We start from the raw sequence: 15833 nt of genomic DNA on the forward strand, positions 1-15833 counted from the left end.
TCCTGTTTTTCTAAACGAACCTTTGCGAATGGTGAATATGAAGAATGTTAATTATTTCTCTGCGTCTGTGCTGATTTTATTTTCCAGTCTCTTCTCCCTCACATGTGATCATATGTAGTTATGTTACATGTATAGGAAATGTTCAGAGCCACTTACAGATACAGTGAAGCTGCCGTCTCTGCTCCTTACTAACAGACAGGTGCAGTCAGGTGTGCAGCAGGTGAACGGCCTGTTGGATAACATGTTTCAGGTTTTGTAAAGAAGCTGATAAATGAGCACAGACTAAAACTAACTACACGTGGTGTCACGCAGGTGACGTCGCCTGCACACGGAGCTGTCACCTGTGTGACTGTGTCACCGAGCTGCTGCTGCTGCAGTGTGGCCCGTCAGAGCTGGACCTCAGAGCAGCGTCTCATGTTACGTGTTACACATCTCACGGGGACATGCAGCGACCTGCATCCGGTCTGACTCACAACACAGGGAGATGCAACATGATGCTGAGGTTCACAATGCAAGAGAGAGGCAGTCATTGGCTGAGGGAACTGTTTCGAGCAGGAGGATTGGCCGAGGAGTCACAGGTGACGAGGTCACACGGGCCCAGTCCACCTCACACTGTACCTCTGTAGCGCGGCTCCAGGTGGTAGCTGTAACGCCGATCAATGCAGTAAACACCTGGACAGGGACAAGAAAGAAAAGGTCCATGACTGTGACTTAGCATGAAAACTAAAGGATCATTTCACAGTACAAGCAGTTTTTATTCTTTCCCTGTTTGTTTTCTGTACATTTTAAAGGCTCAACCCATTTTCTCAGTCAGCTTTTTACTGCTAACGTAAACGTTAGGCCTCAAACAAAGAACACGTGGTTATTTCACATGAGCCATGTGATGGACAGTTGTTGGGTTGTTTGCAGAATGATCCTCGATGTGTTCAGCCACTCAAACAGAGCCGGTGTTGTGTGTTATCTCTCCACATACGACACAGACACCAGAGGAAGTCGCTTGTTATTGACTGGTTAAAACAAAACAAAACAACCCTGCGTCTGACAGAAATGAGCCGTGAAATAATCAATCTGATTATCAGGCTCTTCAGAGTAAAGTTCTATTGGTCCCTTCAATCTAAACCACATCTGGAAGTGTAACTGGACGAGGAAGCACAGCAGCAGCTGTGGAAACTCAGACTGACCCAGGTCGCTGAGGTTACAGTAGGCGCCCCACTCTGGAGCACTGTTCCTGTGTCGCTTCTTTGTCTTCACCTGGAGAAAACACACACACACACACACACACACACACACACACACACACACACACACACACACACACACACACACACACACACACACCTCTGTGTGAACCTCTGTGATGTGACATTAGGAGCAGAAGTCTTATTCATTTTAAGGTGAAAGTGAGTTATAATTAAAAATTCTGAGACATTAACAGTTTGCTAGGTTAGAAACTGATCATGACCGAGTTGTGTTTGCAGGTAAGTACAGTCAGTCAGTCAGTGAGGCCTGTGGACTGTGTTCAAAGCTGTGAGTCTCGGCACCACGGATAAAAACCACCGGTGCTAAACGAAATTTTACGGAGATTCTTAAATTTAAACCCAAACGTTTCCTGTCTCATCAGCCGGTGAATATCTGTCAGCAGCTGCGGCAGATCTTTGTCTCTGTGGAGACACTATGAGTACGAGTCGGACAGGTCTTCCACCCACCTTGGCGGAGGCCCTCTTGTCCGGCTTGGCGTAGTGTGCGGCGTAGGTGCACGGCCCCAGAGTGCGGTAGCTCGGGTTGGAGAAGCAGCGGCCTACGGAGCTGTTACTGGGAGAGGAATCTGCAGAGGAGAGCAGGCCTGTGCACTGCAGCCCTGCTGTCACCACACAACATCAGCACAGCGTCTCATGTCCTGCCCTCTACACATCAACACGACATACATGTTTCTACACACACACACAGTTCACCTGATGAACCGAAACACGGTGCTTAATCATGGAAAGTGAAAAAGCTGGAACCAAGAGGACGAACTTCTCGGAGCTGGAACAGAATATTTATCAGCAGTTTCTGATAATCGATTAATCGTTTAGGTCATTTATCGATCCTGCTGCTCAAATGTGAGGATTTGCTGCTTTTCTCTGTTTTATATCACCGTGAATTGAATATTGATTATCGTTGGGCTTTGGACTGTTAGTCCAGATGAATTTTAAGATGCTCTGGGAATTTGTTGTTATTTTTTATTGTGATGGACATGTTCACTATTTTCGTCCATTTTATGGACTAAACGATTAATCGAAAAAAATCACCCATGTTAGTAATCATTAGTTGCAGTTTAGGTTGTCCAATCTGTCTGGACGCATGAAGAAAGAACCTGGAGGACAAAGGGACACAGCACAGGTGAGGACGTCTTACCTGAGAGGGAGTAGTCTGTGGAGTTGATGTGCAGGGCCGGTGTGTAGGTGACGTTGGGCACGTGATGGCCCTTCTCTCTCTGCCGATACCGGAACCAGACCACCAGGCCGAGCATGGCCATGATGAGCAGCAGCAGGAAGATGATGCCGAGGACGGCGCCGGCCGACTGCCGCTCCGACGCCAGCGCCGGGCTGATCTTAGTGTAAGGGTTCAGTTCCTCCATCATCAGAGCCGCTGAGGAAAACGGGTAAACACACACCTGATTTTATACATCGCCACTGAGCACAGCTGGTTCTGTGGCTGTGATGAGGCTGCAGGTTTGTAAACACTTTAATAATCACAGTTAATAACTGTTGTTTAAATGTACGAGTCCGTTTCTCCTGGTTGATTTATATCCTCTCGGTTTGGCTCAGTCTGTTGGACCGGGTTTTCAAATCCTACATTTAGTGGCTTTAAATTTTTAATCATTTACACACTTTCACCCTTTTAACATGAATTTTTTTAACCCTTTTGAAGCTGCTTTGAAAACGTCATATTTCAAAAGGCTTTTACGTTAAATCTGTTGTACAGATGAAGAACGTTGCTACTGTTTTCAATTTTTACTTACTTCTAATTTAAAGGCTCAGACGAACCTTTTAAGTTAATATGATGAGTTTATTAGCAGATCCAGCTGTTACAGAGCAACATTATTGTCATGTGGAGTCTTGTTTGTGTCCACTTCAGTGTTCTCCCTCTCTTTTAGCTCTATTTTGGTCTCTACCACCTCCTGAGGGAAATATCTGGCTCTTTACGTAGAGGACAGAGGCTTTTTTTATTTTTATTTCAGAGATTCTTCTCTGAAAACAGCTGACACAGCTGTAACAGCTGTACGAAGGCTCGTACACACAAAGCTAAAAACAGACAGAGGATCTTACACGTCAAAAACAGAAAGTTTGATGAGACAGAAAAGTTTCCACTAACTGCAAAATAAAGAACAAATACTGGACGTGTTAGTGCATCAAGCCATCAGAGAACACTTTAACTATTCAAGCCTCCTTTTTAATCTTTAAAAAAATACATGCACGTGTCCCCTGTCTTCTTATCTTTGTGATTCATTTGAACCCACATCTAAAGAAAGTGAGAGAAAGAAGCAGCTCTCATCCGGCTGCATCTTCCTCCGTACGGAGCCATTAGCTCTCACCCTGGTCGCAGCGGATGCCTTTGAAGCCGATGCTGCAGTAGCAGGTTCCCGTCACGTAGTCGCAGGTGGCGTTGTTCATACACTCACACAGCTGCTGGCAGCCGTAGCCGAACGTCCCGGCGGGACACTCTGGACACGGGAGCAGAAGGCGAAGAAATCTTTAAACCTCTCACATGTTTCAGTTACAGGCACAGATCTGAGGTTTTCACTTCAGTTAAAGTTAAATGGTCCATTTGTGGTTTGAATTTCAGTTTATAATCATGAAACTACTGAAATGTGTGTGAAAGGGACATCAGTGATGAAGGGAAACTTTTAAAGATCCCTCAGATCTTCATGTTGTTCTACAGCACAGAACAAAAACTTCTGCAGAGGAAGTTTTTAGCTCTGAGCTGTTAGAACATCCTGACGAGGATCTGAGAGCAGCTCAGAGTTTTTAGATTTTTAAACTTAAAACTTTAGTTGAGCTTCTCACTGAAATGTTTTATGGCCATTAATTAGATCTCATGCTATTATTCTTTTCTTGTTTGAAATGCTTCCATCTTTTTTTGTGATATCTATTTTTCGTGTGCCCTGGTTGTTTTTACTGGTGTTACTGTCCTGTCACCTGTAAAGCATCTGAACATAGGTACTGTAACATCACTACTACATGATGTGATTCTGACCACACCCACCCACACCTGGTCAGAGGTGAAATATGATAAAATGTTCATTTCTATTCGTCAGTAATGACATGATTCTGTTAAAGATGGGATTATCGCTCAAACCTCTTAAAAACCAAACAAGCATCGAGCTAAAGAACGAAGCTGCATTCTCCTCGTGCTGATGTGAAACATGACGGTGGACACACTCACTGAGCTCACAGCTCTGTCCTATGAAGCCCGTCCTGCACGAACACTGTCCGGTGATGTGGTCGCAGTCCGCCCCGTTCTGACAGCGACACACCTCGGTGCACTGAGAGCCGTAGAAACCCGTAGGACAGCCTGGAGAGGAAGACAACACCCGTGTGTCCTTACAATGTCGACGAGAAATTCCACTTTCTCCAGACTCAGTATCTGAGAGATGATCCACCAATCTGGAAATGTGTTTGGAGGCAGCTTTTCTGGGATTGGCTAATCTGCTCAGTCACAGTGGGAACATCACGGATCATCTCACAGACACTGAACTGAACCCAGTTTGCAACTCAGGCAGATTTGAACTGCTCAGAGCATCTGAACACTCTCTGGAGTCGTCGCTCGTCTTTTCTCCTTCTTGTTTCAGCAACATTTCTAAGAAGGACTCCGACAAGTCGAGAAGCATAAAGTTCACACACGTTGTAAACAAACTCAGAGATGAACTTTATACTTCTGTGAAAATATTCAGACTTTAAGACTTTTTTCATAACTGTTGAATGGGATTCTGGCTCAGTTTTGACCCTTTAATCTTCACACATATGTTTCTCTGCTCCTAAAAACTCTTAAGGGTATGTTCACGTTTTACAATTTATATTTTCAGATAAACTGGGGGCTAAACTGGGGCTAAACTGGGGGCCTGGTTACAGCCTCTGTGATGCAGTGTTAGACTCATCACTGGTTTATAGATTCACTGCACATAGGTAATTAATCCTGCTTCCAGCGATGAAGTCTCACACCTGGGTGTGGTCACAAACATAACATTTCACACCTGAGCAGGTGCGATGATAGGTGCGTCGTGGTGAGAGGATCAACAGATTTATATGATGCCAAACATGTTGAGGTCAGTGGAGAACACCTCAGTCTGCTCGGAGGGTCTCAGCCACAACACGAAAAACCACAGATTCATAGATCTGTGAGAGCAGTGTGCAGTCTATAGTTATAACACAATCACTTGGTAACCATGGTAACAAGTATGTGAAATTTCCTCTGATATGTCAGAAATGAGGAGAGGTATGTTCGTGTCCTCTCACATCCGTGTCAGCAGACAAAGAGCGAGAGAGGAAACTAATTTAACAGAACACAATGACTCTTCTTTCTTCCTGTGGCTGATTATTACATCGGAGGTTCTGCTGCAGTCTCTGCTAATAATGCTCCCAACACTCGCTGAGGTCTGTGTGACACCGGAGGACACAGGTAAACACATCAGGTTCAGTAACAGACGTGACCAGACACGCTCCGTGTTGTGCTGAGGACGGAAGAAACCGAAACTGCCAACAGTGAATTTACCTGACTTCATGTTTACTCTTGGTTTGGTTGTTAAAAAATAAATAAATAAATAAAATGTGAGCATGAACCAGACCTGAAAGGAAACGATTTGTTTCCTTGGTCTGGACCGACCGCAGGTGAATTCAGATGTAAAGAAAAACCTGAGGAATCAAACTTCGGCATCAATAAATAAGACCTTCAAAATAAAACTTAGAAAACCTAAAAGCTGCCATAGTGCCAGGTCACAGAGGAGAGGAGGATGCACAGTAGGAAAGGAAAGGAGGAATGAATATTTTCAGGGATGCAGTTTTAGTATCTGCCACCAGATGGAAGTGCAGGTATGAAGTATCCAGAGGAGCAGACCTCGGTAACTCCACTGCAAAAAGTGAGACCGCATCAGTAACGTGCTCTCAGGGCAGCCAGAGAGTTAGATCTGTGTGTGTGTGTGTGTGTGTGTGTGTGTGTGTGTGTGTGTGTGTGTGTGTGTGTGTGTGTGTGACCTACGCTGGGTACAGTAGAGCCCCGTCCATCCAGGGCTGCAGTTACACTCTCCGTCTGTGGCGCTGCACTGGGCTCCGTTGTGACAATTACACGTGTGGATGCAGTCTGGGCCCCATGAGCCCTGAGGACATGCTGCCAATAACACACATTCACACACACAGACACACACACACACAGTTAGAGGAAGACAAACATTCATACGAACACACACCCTCTTCTCACACACACCACGGACGTGACAGAGGTCTGGACACTCTGCGCCTTCGTTAGCTTCGCATGTGATTGACTGATTGTGGAGACTCTGTTCAATGTGAGATGGATAATTAATGTCAGAGCCGATGGAGTAATTGCCTTTAGATTTTTTTTTTTCTGCCCGTTGTCTCCGGCTGCTCGATAAGAGCAGAGGAGAGAGAGAGGCTGTTTGTTGTGTCTTACGTTTGGAGCAGTCCTCGCCGATCCACCCGGGGTAGCACTGACAGGAGCCGTCGATGGGATTACAAGTGCCGTTGTTGGTGCACAGACACGTCTCGGCACAGGCCTTACCGTACTTTCCACTGGGACACACTGAGGGAAGCGTGAGAACACACACACAGTCAGTTACCTCCCATGACTTCATTATAGCAACACAACATCTTCCCTATAAACAGAGCATTACGATTAATTACCCACATTATTACTGTAGGGGTGTTTCAGGTACATTTCTATGCCTTTGTTAGAGAAGGTGACAGTACAGAGATGAACTGAGGGGACAGGGACGCTGTCCTGCAACCCCGAAATCACAGGGACGCCACATTTTTCATGAATCTCATGAAAAACGTATTCGACAACATAAAATTATGAGTTTTTATTCCTGTGACATCTCAGATATCTGGACCAGGTAAGATTATAAGACGCTACACTACACCACACATCCACAGCAGATGTCATTCACACGAGAGCACGCACACACGCACTAACACAAAACAAACACATGGCACATTATTTATTTATTATCATTCTAACTGAAATGAAGAAAGGAAAATCCATCTGGAATAAAACTCTGTAAATAAAACAGATGAAAAGACGAGAAAGTGCAAAAGTGCAAAAACCTGATTGATATAAAACCTGAAGAATCACTGATCTAAACTGGGCATAAGGATGATTCATCTGCTGTGACCTTCTCCTTCAGCGCAACATTCAAAACTCATGTTAATCTGTATTTTCTCTTGAACTTGCACTTGTCTTTAATTTGTTGAGAAATGATCTACAACTGAATCGAATTTTCTTTGAAACAAATCTGCTCATTTCAAACAGCCTGAGATTAATCTTCACTGCTGTTTCTAATTCGATGAGCTCGGGTCGAGAAAACGTCAGCGAGAAAGAAAAAAAAAACATCTGTTCAAAGTTTGTTGTCCAGAGAAGAAGAAGAAGAAGAAAAAGAAGAAGAAGAAGGAGGAGAAGAAGAAGAAGAAGAAGAAGAATCTCTCCACAAATTACGTTTGTTTCCAAGTTAATCATTTTAGGGAAATGCACATCCTGTTGCTTCAGGACGTGATATTTGGTTCTTTTACACTCAGACTTCACCAAATGTAGTTACACTGATAGAACAGTGAGAAACAGATTCAGTGGTGTCTGACAATATGATAATATATTTATGTGCTCTGGGTTGTTGTTTTTTTTTTTTTTTTATTGCCAATTAACATGAGATGACATGCTGCTGCTTCTGTGTGTAAGATTTTAATGCAGCGCTCAGTTTGAACTGAAATTTGTGGGTTTATTAAGTTAAAAAGGTGCTTATAATATTTCATATACAGAGTCTCTGCAGTGTTATTCCCTGGGCAGGAAGAAAAAAAAAAAGAAGTGAGGCTGAACCATCAGATTACACTTTAAAAAGTTAGAAATGTTATGAGGTAGCATTTAACTTGACCTTACCTCATGATACCAAACTTTAAAATGTTTAATGAGTGTTTCCATCGCAGAATTATAACAGTGTAAGAGATACAGTGAGAGCTCGTGGCCACCTTCATAAAACATCCCAGCCGTATTATAATTTTATGAAAAGGAGCCATTTCCTCCTAATGTTCATGTTTAGGCAGAAGTTGGATAAGATAAATACGACATACATACATGAGCTGTGTAGATATTCATTAGTTTTACATCACTCTTCCGCACTGATTTGCATTTTACTACATTTTCCACCTGTTCCATTAAATTTATTGTCTTTATTAATAAGTTCTGCCTGTGTGTGCTTATAACAGCCATTTGCTCGCTCTGCACTTTGTTTCTCCAGAAGAATAAAACCCAGAGGGAGATTTTTTACTGTGAACATAACTGCAATAAAGATCATTATGAATACTTTAATGAAGTCCCTCCACTTACGTAACAGTTACCCATGTATGACTAGTGTCTGTAAAGCTGGGATCAAAGTAACAGACTCTCTGTTTATCTAAAATAATTAGCAGGACAGGGACCGTCCCGCTGCTCCCGGATGATCCTCTGGCGGCTCTGAGGTGAGGTCACTCAGTCCTTTAGTCCCCGAATGAAATATCTCAACAGCCACTGGACAGACTGTTACAAAGTTAGGTTCAGACATTCATGTTCCTCAGAGGATGAGTCACAATCATCCTTTGACTTTTACTCTAGAGCCACAGACAGGTCAAATTTCCACCTGTCCATCAGCTGAAGCTGTGACTGAATAACCCTGAAATCCTTTGAGTATCAAAGTTCAAACAGAACCCTGCTTTGGTTTGTCTGAAGGAGAAATGTTGGCATTTTACATTAAATGCTAACAGAGAACCCTGCGTCCTTTATAACGGGACAGTTCTCTTATGTAAATTTCACGTCTCGCACAGTTTCCACATGAAGAAGAAACTTGATTTCTCCACTGAAGCGGTGAAAACCTATCTTGTGTCAGTTAACATTTAACTCTTACGCACACAATGAGTTGTTTTCTTCTGAGATGCAACAGACCCTGTAATAGTTTACCGGTCAATAACATCATTAGCTCGTACAAAAGGGTTTTCTCCAACACGGAGGAAACAGGGACGGAGCAGGACTGCGTCTTCGGGGCAGTTAAAAGCCCCGGTGCTGGACATCTGATTCATCAGGGCCCAGCCTGTTATCTATGGGCCTGCTCAAAGATGCAGTGGCCAGCAGAATGGCTAATGCAGGACAGGGCAGAACTAAGGCCATCTTCATGTTTAATGATGATGAATATTTCACAGCGCACTCCTCCACTGTCTCTATTTAAAATTCGACTTGGCAACGAACGTTGGGCCAACTGCCTTCATAAGAGAATTAACACCTGTTTAACCTGCAGAGGAGCTAAACCATCCTGAAATACTGATGCACAGGAGGAGCTGGCAAAAAAAAAGATAATTCAGAGGGAGTGAAGAGGTGGGAGCACAGAATAAACTCAAGGTTTACATTTTTTCATTACCACCATTTCTGAAGAAATGTAGACATTCAAGGGCGTTGCTTTGTATCCAGGGTTTCACTTTTTAACTAAAGTTGATCAGAAATGTCAGATTTTAACAAAAAAAAAAAAAAGGGAGGCTGTGAAAACTTTGAGCAGTTAGGATACAGGTAAATAAGAGACTGTGACAACAGTTAACTGTGATGTGAAGAACATTCTGCACAAACTCTCTGGCACAACACTGAAGAACAGAAAAACTGAACTCTATCCTTTGTTTTGTGTGTGGAGCACATGTTCACACACACACTGGTTTTTTGGATCCATCGTTTCATGTCGTATTCCTGTTGATTGGTTTGGAAACGTTGGTTGTAGCATCAGTCACATTATGAGACTCTGGTCCTAAATTTCTGACGCTGTCGCATGTTTGACGCAGGCCGTCTTTGGTTGGTGGACGTGTCTCTCAGTGACATGTCCATGACCACAGGTCTGGATTCACGACCAAAGATTTCACCAAGGTTTATTACAACGATTGTCAGATTCAGGGACTTTTCAGATACAGTTTGGACAGGACCACGTGCAGGATGCAGGATTTTTGAGCAGCTTCGACCCAAAAAACAAATTAAAGCTCAGGATGTCATTGTCACATCCAGTTTCTCAGCTGTCTGATGTGGATGGTATTTTATCGGCTTTTCATTTCTGCAAACTTTCAACAACATGTTTTCATTTGGAGTATTTACATGATGTCGAAGGCTTTGCTGTAAACCTCACACTGACGAACAACGCCACAGCTGCCATTTCTTATCGTGAGGATATACAGCACTGTAACAACAGGTGGACACACACACACACACACACGGGGGATACTGCAGGAAGCTGCCACTGACCTTGGTTGCACAGGGAGCCGAAGAAGCCAGAGAGACATTCACAGTGGCCGGTGACATGGTGGCACGCCCCGTCACTGTGGACACACTGAGGACACGACTGGCTGCAACGGTGGCCGTAGAAACCAGGCGAACAGGCTGCGGAGAACACACACACACACACACACACTCCTGTTAGAGGGATGTGGGTGAGCCATGTGTGTGTGTGTGTGTGTGTGTGTGTGAGACACAGAGAGAGAGGAGTCCATTTCAGAGTCTAAGGGAAACTTCTGATTAGTTCTCAGATTAGTTCTTTGATCATGGTAATAATGGATTTCATAGTCCACTTAGTCCCAATTTAAGCTACATTTTTAACCCGGCGTATCTGAAGGCTCAGGGCTATGTTCACTATATCCATATATTTGTGTTTGTGCACGTGCAGCGTAAAGCGTGTACGTGAACGTGCCTTCCTGCCCACGAGCTCCTCCCTCAGGTCAGCCTGTTGGCTGCATTATGTTTGCTTTACTTCGCTTCCAGCACAGATCGTCCCGTGCTCGTCTTCCTGAGGCCTTCACTTTGCTTTAATTGATGTTTCTCGAAGTGGTGAGACGAGCCTGTGCAGGCCGGTCCACCGCTTCTCTCACGCTACAGGATTTTCCAAATTAAGATAACTGCCCAAACCGTGAGCCGAGAGCCTTTAAATTTATCATTCTGATGCAGGGAAAGTGGCGTGCGTTATATATCCCCACATCAACACCGGAGTCACGCAGACTCCGAGAGATGATTTACAATTCTCTCCTTCAATCAGATTTTAAAATGATTCCTTCTTCCACCTCAGCGGACAACACGCGCCACTCACCGGCTCTCGGTGGTGCTTGTGTCTGATTTTCAGGCGTGAAAAAACCTGGTGGCTCTCCTGAAACCATCACAGTTCTCCTAAACTTTGCACCTCAATTATTTTCTAAATAAAGTGGAGATGAGAAACAAGCCATGCAGCTGCAGGATGCCTCACGTTATAATACCCCGGGTGTTTGTTCACAGATTTCCAGGGGCAGCAGGTCACACTGTAATTAAGTGAACACTCTCACTCTCTATCTGGATTTTCTCAGCGTTCTGTCAGACTGAAATCTCACAGCGACACATCAGCCTTCGAGGCGTAGCGTTGCGAGACTAACCGAGGTGACCAGCCAGAGGTGGGCTTTTAAAATACTTGTCAGCAGAGACAGGTAATCCATAGCTAAAGTTTTAGGTCGACTGATCATCACACCTCCACAGTTCTCTCTACACTGTTCATTCATTCATTCATTCAATCTTTATTTACACAGGGCGGTCCTACAAAAGCACAGGAGAACAAAAACAAAGACTCACTGACTCACACAGATTTAAACAAACATTTAAACTCATAAACTGCAGATAAGAGACGAGGATAGAACTGGAAAAGGATGAGAACAAGAGAACAGATAAACCCACAGAAATGGAATCAGGCCAAGACAACCTCCAACTTTTAAACCATAAATAAGAGACAGTTAAAGGATAAGAGCTACATTAGTTAACCTCGGGCAGCTCCACTCCACTCACAGCATTCACACCGGTAATCAGTGGATCCGTTTTTAGATCCTCCTGCAGCGTCTGCCTGTTACGAGCCTCAGAGCCTCGACGATGTGATTTAATGTAAAGCTCAGAGGAAACTGACGGCCGCCATTTAAGCTGGTTTTCAGTTACAGTACTTAAATAACTGGAGGAGACAATGTCTCTGACTCTGTCTTTCAACAGCGTGTGTGTTCCCAAGGTCGAGAACGAACCTCCACACTCAAGGATTTTATAATGCTTTAGCTCGCTACAGCAATTCTGAGCTGCTGCAGAATATTTTCCTCTTTCAGATGTGTTCTATTTTCTGGCCATAATTCCAGAGGGAAAATGTTTCCTTTCCACTCCTCTTTGTTCCTTTTGTTGCTGTATCCATCAGTTTATCATTGATGTATACATCAATAATCTTAAAACAGCTGAACAGGTACCACTCTTCACAAATGATCCTCAAGTACATTTGGAATTATGGATCTAACATCTTCCTCCACCGCTGCACTGCAGCAGAAGTCCGACGTGTGTGTGTGTGTGTGTATAAAGTATTTCCTCACTTCGTCTGCAGTTGGTGCCGCGGTAGCCGGGAGCGCACACACAGGTGCCGTCCTCTGGGGAGCAGGAGCCTCCGTTCTCACAGGTGCAGCTGTAGGAGCAGTTGGGTCCCCAGCGTCCCTCCTCACACACACTGTTGCAATGGATGCCTGCAGAAATCACACACACACACACACACACACACACACACACACACACACACACACACACACACACACACACACACACACACACACATTTTAGACTATGATGAAGCGAAAGGCTTTGTTCTTAGCTACCCGGCTTTTTAAGTGAAGTCAAAGTGACTTCATGAACGCCGCTCACAAAGTTTCAGATGTGTCACTTAGACTTGAAAAAGGAGAAGAGAGAATGATGCAAAAAGGGAGGATGAGGGAACATAAGCAAAAGGCATTTTAAACACGTACCCGGAGCTGGAGCTAGTGGGAGAGGAAAGAGTTGAAGGAGACATGTAGAGACGAGGGATGCGACAGAGACAGTGAGCGGCCTCTTCATTCAAACCACACAGCTCGTCAGCACTCGGACCAAAGACCGCGGTGCAGGGAGCGTCACCTGACCATTCTCCCTGCTGACCCCACCCATCGGCCTCAGCTGTCATTACCCCTCCCACAGGACAGTTTCCCTCATTAAGGACAGAGCCTCGTGTCCACACCCTCGTCTCTCCCCTTTCAAATCCAATCTATGACAGTTCTCACAAGCGGACCTTCTGTCAATCACTCTCACCGGAAGGTTAATCAGAAGGACCAGTTACCTCCAGCCAATCACAGTTACTCCTTAACCCGTGAGTCTCACCACGCCTGTTAATGTAGAACTCATAAATACAAGATCTTTAACTAATAAGACCTTTATTTTAAATGATTTTATTATAACCTACAGTTTAGATTTTTAATTTCTACCTGAGCCCTGGCTCAGGTCAGATCATCGGTGCTTTCACTGAGCTTCGTCCATCAGTTCAGTGTTTTATATTCATGTCAAGGCTCCAGTCAAATCCCTCACCTTGGGTAAATGATTGTACTCACCATCTAAAAAGAAAATGTAGAAGAGCAGAAAGAGAGAAAACAAACCTACAAGTCCACCTCCTTCATGTGAGAGAGTTGTTGTCTGTTTATAATTTATTAATCAAAAAAGAGAGACTTAAATATTTTACAAACCTCATCGCTGCACAAAAAAAAAAAAAAGCATAACTCTGGAGTTCTGTTTCATACCATTGATCGACTTGTAAACCCTTCTACTTCAAATGTTTCGGCCGCCTCCTCTGAAGACCGTGATAGGTTTTTAGTTAATTTTGTTGAGAAGGTTAAAGACATCAAAGCCTCTAAAACCTCTTATTTCCTGTACATCTTCTCCAGACGCCTCCCTCACACTGTTGAGTGAATTTACCCAGATCTCCCTGAATTATCTGCTGGACATGGTGCCGCACATGCACTTATCCTCCTGCAGCCTTGACATTTTACCCCCCAGATTTTTCAAAGAGATATCAGAGGTCACTGCCCCTCGTCCTGTCTCTGTTGTAAATGAGTCTCTGACCTCTGGTCTGTCCCCTGACTGTTTCTGTATTCAGCCCCTTTTAAAGAAACTGGGTCTTGATCCAGTTCTCCGTCACAATCCTATCATCGTTATGCAGATGACATCCAGCTTTATGTTGAGTTTAAGTCTGATGAGTTTAAAATCACTCTGCTATCAAAGACTGGATGTCTCTCTCTCTCTCTCTCTCTCTCTCTCTTATGGAATGACCTCACCCCTCGCTGTCAGGTCAGCTGAGTCTGTACCTGTAAAAACGTTTAATGACCCTCCATGACAGGCCGACGTTTTCATTTTATTTGGTTTACTGTATTGTTTTTATTGTCGAGTGCCTGTTTTCATTTTTTCTTTCTTTTTGCTTGTTGTTTTCACACCGTGTAGTTTCTTGCGTTTTTATTATTAACCGTGAAGCCCTTTGTAACTGCTGTTACAAATAGTTATTATTGTTATCATTATTATTATTAATACTCTGCACTCTGTAGCGATACTTGTCTTCCTGTAAAAGGATAAGTCACATGTGACATCCTGTGTTTTTCCTCTTGTCAACAAATCCCACGAAAAAAACCCAAACCAGCACTAAATGTCTCCTGCTGACAAAGAGTTCGTATGAAAGCCTGATACGTCTTATTCCTCTGAGCCGCGGAGCTCCACTGTTTCATGAAACTATTAAAACACGTCAGTGATCCACACTGTTACACTGGGTGACACGTTCCTTCATCACCATGAAAACACACACACACACACACACACACACACCCCGTCCTGCTGCCCCAAATACTCACTACACCACCAAACGTAGATTAATCCGCTGCAGAAAATAGTCCCCATCAAATGCACTATTTCCTCCTGTTTGACAAAAACTCCAGTGAGCAGCTGTTTTAAAGATTTCTGTCCTCAGTATAAACTAACAGCTTTGGGTAAAGTGCCACAGACAGAGTGAAATGAAGGCACCAGCAGGATGGAAAACATGTTGTCTAGAGTCATAACTAATGATCATTTTCATTATTGTTTAAACTTTGCTTCGTTAGTTTTTTAGTAAATGTCAGGAAGCAGAACAGCATCGTAAATATTTAATGAGAATAATGGATAAGGCAGACGAATCAAATTCAGTTCTGTCTGTTTATAATGGGTTTTTTTTGGTTCCCATTTGTCCTGATTCAGAGTTTTCAGTGTTCCCTGTACACTGTACCTCTGCCTGTCGTACCAAATCAACTGTGTTTGCTCGTGTATCAAGAAATGTCTGTTTGCATCAACAGACATTTTAGGTAAAAAAAGCTAAATTCTCCAAATTCTGCCCGAGACTTTTTGCCCTTTAATCATTTGGTGAAATGTCTCGTTCTTTCATCAGTCTTGCGTGTGTGTGTGTGTGTGTGTGTGTGTGTGTGTGTGTGTGTGTGTGTGTGCGTCCTGAGAGGCAGGAGACTGTCTCCACAAAATATGGCTTGCAGAACGATCAGAGCCCTCACTGCTCACAGGGGACAGTCTGGAGACTGCAGTGCCCAAGACTCACATTACATTAATTCTTAGTTACACTCACACACAATTACTCTCTCACTCACACACACACACACACAACAAGCTCACCACTGCATCTATATATAGAACAGACAGACAGTGGGACGTACAGACAGAGTAAGAATGGTGTACATCTCCCTCCCTCTCTGGCTGCAGTC

The 15833-nt window shown here is 43.8% G+C and overlaps 1 protein-coding gene across 2 annotated transcripts in view; it reads right to left on the reverse strand.

The window, feature by feature from the left end:
- The window catches only part of LOC121186986 (multiple epidermal growth factor-like domains protein 10), a 67408-nt gene that overhangs the window by 2562 nt on the left and 49013 nt on the right, over positions 1–15833 (reverse strand). The window contains exons 11-21 of one of the 2 annotated variants that reach the window (XM_041046003.1): positions 12624–12770; positions 10513–10647; positions 6670–6798; positions 6238–6366; positions 4429–4557; positions 3578–3706; positions 2391–2631; positions 2094–2116; positions 1707–1861; positions 1182–1251; positions 619–672 (exon numbers count right to left, since the gene is read on the reverse strand). In XM_041046003.1, coding sequence (XP_040901937.1) covers positions 619–672; positions 1182–1251; positions 1707–1861; positions 2094–2116; positions 2391–2631; positions 3578–3706; positions 4429–4557; positions 6238–6366; positions 6670–6798; positions 10513–10647; positions 12624–12770 — 1341 coding nt within the window. The remainder of the gene's footprint in view (positions 1–618; positions 673–1181; positions 1252–1706; positions 1862–2093; positions 2117–2390; positions 2632–3577; positions 3707–4428; positions 4558–6237; positions 6367–6669; positions 6799–10512; positions 10648–12623; positions 12771–15833) is intronic. The other variant, XM_041046099.1, reaches the window with a different exon arrangement.

This window comes from Toxotes jaculatrix, chromosome 1 (assembly GCF_017976425.1).
Source record: "Toxotes jaculatrix isolate fToxJac2 chromosome 1, fToxJac2.pri, whole genome shotgun sequence".
Taxonomy (NCBI): domain Eukaryota; kingdom Metazoa; phylum Chordata; class Actinopteri; family Toxotidae; genus Toxotes; species Toxotes jaculatrix.